Source organism: Nycticebus coucang, chromosome 3, assembly GCF_027406575.1.
Source record: "Nycticebus coucang isolate mNycCou1 chromosome 3, mNycCou1.pri, whole genome shotgun sequence".
NCBI classification, from domain to species: domain Eukaryota; kingdom Metazoa; phylum Chordata; class Mammalia; order Primates; family Lorisidae; genus Nycticebus; species Nycticebus coucang.
In genome coordinates, this window is record NC_069782.1 from 148,081,850 (window position 1) to 148,089,769 (window position 7,920).

The 7,920-nt window shown below is 53.7% G+C and overlaps 1 protein-coding gene across 5 annotated transcripts in view; it reads left to right on the top strand.

The window, feature by feature from the left end:
* GRK5 (G protein-coupled receptor kinase 5) overlaps nt 1-6,414 on the top strand; it is a 231,835-nt gene extending 225,421 nt beyond the window's left edge. For all 5 annotated transcript variants that reach the window (XM_053583858.1, XM_053583859.1, XM_053583860.1 and 2 more), the window contains 3 exons: nt 2,744-2,881; nt 3,450-3,581; nt 5,770-6,414. In XM_053583858.1, the coding sequence (XP_053439833.1) occupies nt 2,744-2,881; nt 3,450-3,581; nt 5,770-5,868 (369 nt within the window). In that variant the 3' untranslated portion in view covers nt 5,869-6,414. The remainder of the gene's footprint in view (nt 1-2,743; nt 2,882-3,449; nt 3,582-5,769) is intronic.
* The last annotated feature ends 1,506 nt before the right edge of the window (nt 6,415-7,920 follow it).

Genomic DNA, 7,920 nt, shown 5'->3' on the forward strand with positions numbered 1-7,920 from the left:
CCCTGGGTGTCCACTTGGAATCCCTGGTGAGCATGAGAAATACTAATCTTGGATTCAGCCCCCGGACAGTCTAGGATAAGACCTGGCCTTCAGGGGTTTTAAACCTTCCCCCGGTGACTATAGTGTGCAGCCAGGTGTGAAAACCACTCACTGTGTCATAGGAAGTGCCATCAGCTACAAGTTTGTTATTAGTTTTTATGTCAAATGCTTCGGGAATGGTCACTACTCAGTGTCCCTGGAAACCACACGGAGTGACTGATGCACATATCACAATGTGTCACTGGGTTACTGTCCTGTTTGAATGGACAGAGGAGATAGGCACCCGAGCTGGGGATGGGCAAGGTTGAAGCCCAGGTGGCCTCTGGGCTGGGTGTAGCTGTGGGGAGGAGTGAGAGTAGTTACGACACAGGGAATATTTCTCGACCTCCCTGCACACTCTAGGCCCTGTGCCAGGCCCCAGGGGGACCCCGTGGGGCATAAAACATTCAGTGTTTCCTTCATGGAACATACAGGCTGAAGAGGAAGAGAGGTGTCAACAAACACCCTTAAATAAAAGTAGAAATACAAGTCACTGGACAAGAGAACAGGTGGCTTTGCAGGAGAACTGGGAGCATTGGGTCTTCTGTGCAGAGCTGGCCGGCTGGCCTGGGAGAAAAGCTCTGCAGGTCATGGAAGGAGACTTGGGGTGACCAGCCATCCCTGTTTGCTCACCACTGTATTGGCTATAGCACTGAAAGTCCTGTGTTCTGGAAGACTTGGATGATTGGTCACCCTGAGTGTGACACTGGCCACCTCAAGGTGGCAGAGTCCCTCACAGCATGGAGCTCAGCATGGTGTACACAGAGCAGCTCGCCAGCTGGCCCAGTGTCCTCTCCCCAGTATCCTGGTGTCCTGTGGCCCAGGGCCCCACAGGCTGGCCGGCTGCTCCACATGCCAGCAGCGGTGTGGTGAGCACAGATCACCGGCCCAGGAGCTGAAGCCCCTATGAGCTGGGGACTTTGCCCTGGGGGCTGGCCTCCCCCGCTGTCCCAGGCCCCACTCTGGCTTCCACAGTCATTCCCACCTACTGTGAGAGCTGCTGCCACAACCACAAACCACAAATGCCATTATCGACTTAATCTTGTTCACGTCTAATGACTCTTTTTAAAATCAAAATATATGTATTCCAAAAGGAAACTTTTCCAAGAAAATAACAGCCCTGAAAGGGTGGGTTTTTATGTGCTAGGTAAATGCCTGTTCCTATACAGATTTCTAAAGTATTTCCTTTCTTCTGATGTTCATTTGTGAGCCAGCCAGGGCCAGCTTCACAAGTTTTCCCTGTGCAGTCACCCTAGGCCCCGAGCTGGGCTCAGTGGCCTGCTGTTGCGTGACGTTCTAAATTTTGAACACAGGGCCTTACATTTTCATTTGTGCCCTGGGTCCTGTAAATGATGTGGCCAGTCCCAGAGCCTCCTGAGTGAGTTCCACAGTGGTGCGCCCCCAGGCCTGGGAACACGAGGGTGAGCCGCAGCCCACAGGTGGACGTCTCCATCCTGTCTTGCTGCCACCCATGTGCACAAGGGCCCAGCGGCCTGCTCTGCTAGGGACCGCTTCCCACTTGTGTGAGCAGGAAGCCTCAGCAGGCAGGACTGGCGAGCCCCAGAAAGTGCCAAACCCTGAGACCAGGGCTAGAGCCCTCCTGGCATGACTGCAGCCCCTGCTCAGCCTGTGAGCTGAGTCACAATCTTCCAGTTTAGCCAAATGCCAGAAGACTGGTGAGCAGAGGTGGCCTTTGCCCTCCAGTGTTCAGAAATGTCACCAGGTCTGGGGGTCTGCACGCATCTTGGAGCCATGTCTATCAAGTCCTCATCTTCAGACCCCCATGTTCCTCTATCCCCTGGAAAGCCTTTCTTACCAACCTTGAACTCCTGGAAGACAGGGGCCAGACAGATTGATCTCTGCCCTGGCACAGAGAAAGCCCCCGTGCATGGCTGATGGATAAGGGGAATAAAAATTGTTCCACCATAATAACAGCTGCTCACAGCAGCACTTATCAACAGCCCTATGGCTCAGGTACTTCTATTATCTCCACTTTGCAGGTGAGGAAACAGGCCTTGCCAAGTGCCATAGCAGGAATTGCAACCCAGGCGAGTCAAGTCTGGTTGCAGAGCTTCAGAGCTCAACCGCCACCCCTCACCACCCTCTCATGGGAGATGGGGCAGGGGCAGTTCCCACTAGAGCTGCCCCCTGCTTTCCCCCCAGGTCATCCTGTCATAGCCACATGGTCCCCTCCAGGCAGTCCCTTGCAGGTTCTTGCTCTTGTACCAAGGTCCCCAGCATTCATTCACAAAGGCCCCACCCTGTGGCTGGCACAACCCCTTGTCCAACAGAGATGGCTCTGGAGACATTGCTGCCCTCCTGAGTCCATGGGCTTTAGGGTCAAGAATATCTGACAGTGGAGTGGGGATGCCCACAGGTGCCGAGAGTGTGAGCTTAAGGACAGAAGTGCCCTACTTTCCCCCTTAGCCCAGCCTGGAGAGAGACTGTGGGGTGACCTGTGGGCTGTGTGGGGGAGGGATGGCAGGAAGGCGTCCTGGACAGGACACTCGGGCACCCCCACTCTTGTTTCACCCTGTCCAGCGTCCTGAGAAAGGGCATCACAGCTTCCAGGAAAGAGGCTTCTCTGTTCCCCCATCAGGACTGGGGCCCCTGGGCCACAGGCAGGAGCTGTGTGTAACCAAGCCCTGTCTCTTCCCTCTCACAGCCCCGGGCCGTATACTGTAAGGACGTGCTGGACATCGAGCAGTTCTCCACTGTGAAGGGCGTCAACCTGGACCATACAGATGACGACTTCTACTCCAAGTTCTCCACAGGCTCCGTGTCCATCCCATGGCAAAACGAGGTGGGCAGGGCCCCTGGTCACCTGCTTTGCCCTGAGAGGCAGGGAGTAGTCAGCAGCTGCTAAGACGGGGTGATGAAGACAGCAGAATAGCTACAGACTCAGGGTGGACCTTAATAGCCTGGTCGAGACCAGAGTGGCCCAGGAGGGGAAAGGAGGTGAGACAGAGACTCCCTTAGAGGTGACTCCTGAGAAGTTAGGCTGGGAAAGGAAGATAGGATGGGCGGGTGAGGTAGGCCCAAGAGGTTGACTTGGGAGAGGTTAGAGCTTCTTGAGACAAGACGGGGAGCTTGGGGTGAAGGGAACAGTGGGATGTGGGTCTGGTGGCAGGAAGATAAGTTCACCCTCAGGCAGGTGCCGTTTTCCAAATGAGGCAGTGCAAGGCAAGGCCTCCTGCGGCCAGGTGGTCAGTGGCAGGCTGGGGCTGCGCCTTCCGCAGGGAGCCACTGAGCAGGACGGGGGATGTGGTTCATGGGAGTGGGGAGCCTGGGGAGGGTGGACCCCAGAGGCTGGGCCATGGGGCTCCCTGTCCTGGCCAGATGACAGACATGTTTCTGCACGGCCTTCCCAGATGATAGAGACAGAATCCTTCAAGGAGCTGAATGTATTTGGACCTAATGGCACCCTCTCGCCGGATCTGAACAGGAGTCACCCACCAGAACCGCCCAAGAAAGGGCTGCTACAGAGGATCTTTAAACGTCAGGTGAGAAACCACACTTGGAACCCGGCCACCCCACGGGCAGCAGGAAGGCCCTTGGCAGAGACCAGAGCTGCGGAATTCACTTACTCCAGGGGCTCGTAGCAGCCTGGAAGGAACAGCCAACATGTCCAAAGCCCCTGACACCAGTGTGGCTGATGGGGTCCCCTGGGCAGAAGCAGCAGGCAGGCGCAGCCCAAAGCTCACCGCCACAGGGATTCTCGGCCTTGTCACCATTACTCCTTCGTTGGGTGGCAGGGTCGGGGTGTCCTTGCATTGCAGGTTGCTGGGCAGTATCTCTGGCCTCCACTCACCAGATAGAGTAGCGTATCTCATCCCCCTGTTATGACACCCCAAAATGTCTCTAGACATTGCCAAATGTCCCTCATGGGGCACAGTCACCCCTGGTTCAGAGCCACTGCCCTGTAGGGCCCTCATAAAGACAGCCATTATATAGACAAAGATTTTATATCACAGGCTCAGCGCCTGGAGCTCAGTGGATAGAGCGCCCGTCACATACACTGGGGCTGCCAGGTTCGAACCCAGCCCGGGCCTGCCAAACAGTGATAACAGAAACCAAAAAACGAAATAGCCAGGTGTTGTGGCAGGCACCTGTAGTCCCAGCTACTTAAGAGGCTAAGGCAAGAGAATTGCTTAAGCCCAAGAGTTTGAGGTTGCTGTGAGCTGTGACTCCATGGTATTCTACCAAGGGTGACATAAATGAGACTCTGTCTCAAAAAAACAAACAAAAAAAAAGATTTTATATCATAGAGAACAGGGAGTACAGGTGCTGGACAGGGGTCTACAGACTCCACAGAACCTCACAGCTCCTGGGATGCTCCAGTCATCGGTGCTGTCTCCCCTGCCCCCCAACTGGCAGCCAGAGCAAACTTGGCCCTAAGAAATGATAATCATGCTGGCACCTGCTGCCAGGGTAAGGGTTGATGTGAGCCAGATGGAAGAAATGCCCCAAGAGGGTCTGGAGAGCCCAGGAGAGTGAGCCCACTGACCCCACCCCACTTCTCCACTGCAAAGGATGCCACAGTAGCCCCCTTTTGACCAGCTGTTTATGGAGCTCCACTGTGGACCAGGAGCTTTTCAACAGCTTCTCCTATTTAATCTCCACAAAACCCCGGGCTTTCACCCAATGGCTCATTCATTCGGCTCATTCATGTGGGTACTGAGTGCGCCCACAGTGATGGGCTGTTATCTAAGGCCTAGGGCAGCATCTCCACCCTGGGGCATGCCAGCAAAGTATGAGAACCAGAACTTGCCGTCACTGTCCCATTGCACAGATGAGGAAATTGAGGCTGAGAGAGGTGAAGGAGCTTGCCCAAGGCCACACATCTGGTGAAGGATCTGGACATAACAGGTCAGGGAAAGCAGATCAGACACAGGGAGAGAAAATGCAGATTGAAGCCTCTGTGTTTACAGTTTTGTCTAAAAACTCCATGTACGTTTTCCATTCTCTTCCGTAATATACTCATGTTTGTATAATATAAAAATACAGTGTTTCAATGCATTGAGTAAAATTGAAGGTCCAGAAAGAATGACCTCTCCCTTTCCCTTCATAGCCGGGATCCTTAGAACCACCTTGGGCCCTGGAAAGAGGCCTTGATGTAGAGTCTCCCGAACCTGGGTTCAAATCCAGCCCTGGTACTTAATTGGTCGTGTGGTGCTTACCAATCTCCTCTCGGCCTTGGTGTGCCCACCTGAAACATCAGGATAGAAAAACCCACCACCCAGAGTCGTGACGAGGACAGTGAGGTGGGGGTAGGGGGCCTTAGCATCATGCCTGGCACTGGCCCTACAAAGCCAGTGCGCCTTGTCTCTCTCCTGCTCCTCCCTGCAACTTGAAGGGCCCTGCTGCCCAGGAACACCAAGGAACAAAGGGCAGTGAGAAGAGTCTCCAGGCTTCCCAAGGCCAGGCGCTTGCTAGAGCCCTTTGTAGTCCTGACCTTATTTCCTTCTCCCAATAACACTGTGAAGAAGCTGCTCTTGTTCCACATCGTAGGGGAGGAAACCAAGGGGTTAAGTGATGCTGGACGTCACTCAGCAGAGAAGTAGACTCCAGACTAAGGCCTGCAGCCTAGCCAACGTGGTTCTCACAGGAGGGCTGCCTCCCCTGATTTGGGGTTCTATGCATTCTTAACGTTCTCACCATCCCTTCCTCTCTCCCCTACCCCAACCCCAGCACCAGAACAATTCCAAGAGTTCGCCCAGCTCCAAGACCAGTTTTAATCACCACATAAATTCAAACCACGTCAATTCTAACTCCACGGGCAGCAGCTAGTTTTGGCTCTGGCCTTGAGGTCCGCGGTGGAAGCAGCCCGGACCCTCCTGCTTAGAGGGGGAACCAGCGGAGCTTCTGCTCTGGCCGGGTGGCCAGGGCAGCCGTCCGGGAGCTGAGGAAGGAGGCCGTCCACCTGTCGACATAGAACCTCGAGGTTTCTCAAAGAAATTTCCACTCAGGTCTGTTTTCCGAGGCGGCTCCAGCCGGGGTGGACTGGATTACTGTTGTCAAACATTGCAATAGACGTCCAATTGGATATGACAACTTGCACGTATTTTAATACCGTCCTAACTAGAACTGAATTTTGTCTTATTATTATTTTTAAAGAAAAGTTTTGTAAATTTCTCTATTGTCTCAGTTTACATTTTGTATATTTGTATTTAAATGAAAGTCTGACTTTGAGGGTGTATATTTTCTCTGCAGCCACTGTCAAGCCATGTGTTTTAAGACATTTTAGGGGGGAGGGGTTTACCAAAAATAATGTGACTCAAGACTTCCAGAGCCTCAAATGAGAAAATGTTTTTATTAAATGTAGAAAATGATTCACGGTTCACCTTTAAAGGATTGGTTGTATTTACCTAAATCCATCTCTATAACCTTTTGCTCGATGATGTCAGTATCACCGTTCTGTTATCTTGTAACCACCTGAATTAAGTGCTCAAAACACACTTGTGACTCCCCCCACGCCCACCCGAGCCAGACGTCCTCGTTGGGGCCCTGGCGTCACCTGGGGTGTGAGGGGTGCACCTTGCCACAGTTGCTTCCGCCTCTGGCTCCTCTTCCTTCTGGAAGGCAACTGGGACTCAGATGGACATTTGCAGCCCAGGGGCGCTGGGCCTTTTTCTAAGCAGGTCCCGACCGCTAAGCCAGTAGTTCACAAGAGGCGTGCGTTTGGGGTTTTTTTGTTTATGGACACATAGTGATCATAAAGGTCACTCATGGAGCCCTGATTGTCTCAAACCTTTAGGGCCCAAGGAAGCTGCAGGAAGGGAGAGTCAGTGAGCCCGCCCTGCATGGCCACCTTGCACCTGTAGAGGGGTAGGGAGGAGGGCTCACCCAGGAATGCTCCTGAAGTGGTCTCAGGGTCGAGAGTCCTTCACAGGCCCCACCACTTTGCTGGCCCACTTGGCCTGGGTGAAGTGGTCTCTCTAGGCAAACAGGATGCCCACGGGGGTGCTGGGCCACCAAAGGAGCTCAAGGCCAACCCATCATCATTTCCTCCCTGGGAGAGCTAATGTAGAGGCGAGACAAAACTGGGCACCTTGAGACTGCCATAAACGTGGCTGTCTAGCCCAGGGAGCTGCTGGCCACCCTCTGCCACCTCCATGAAGTGACAGGAGTGGATCTGCCGTCCCCTCCAGGACAGGGTGAGTGGTAGATCTCGCTGCATTCCTGCCTGGCTGAGTCTCTGTCATCTCATTCTGCCTGGGAACTGGTCTCAGCCACCGGCAGCTGCCAGGGTCTCTACCAGTGTAGGCCCTGCACCACCTGCATTGGTGCCTCATATCAAATGCAGATTCCCAGGCTCCACTCCTAACCTACAGAAAGGGAACCTCTGGGAGCAGGTCCTAGGGACTGGAATCTTTAAAAAGCTAACCAGATCATTCTCATGACCCCAGAGGGGGAGAACCACTGTGTAGGCCATCAGTGGGGCTTCGGGTGTGACAGTCCAAACACATTTCTGTGGGTGATGCAGGCAGCTTGCAGACAGGAGAGTCGTGAGCACGCCAGCTCCTTGTCCCAGTTTCTGTGCCCTGCCCCAAACTTTGCCCATGGATCCTGGGGCATGCTGCTATGATGAAATCTGACCCTTGGGACTGATCCTTGAGGTCATTTAACAAACCCATGGGGAAGAGGAAATCATTTGGGCTTCCTTCAAACCTTTTTTTTTTCTCATTTTGTTGCCCTTCATAGAGTACTGTGGCGTCACAGCTCACAGCAACCTCCAGCTCCTGGGCTTAGGCGATTCTCTTGCCTCAGCCTCCTCAGTAGATGGGACCACAGGTGCCCAACACAATGCCTGGCTACTTTTTTGTTGCAGTTTGGCTGGGG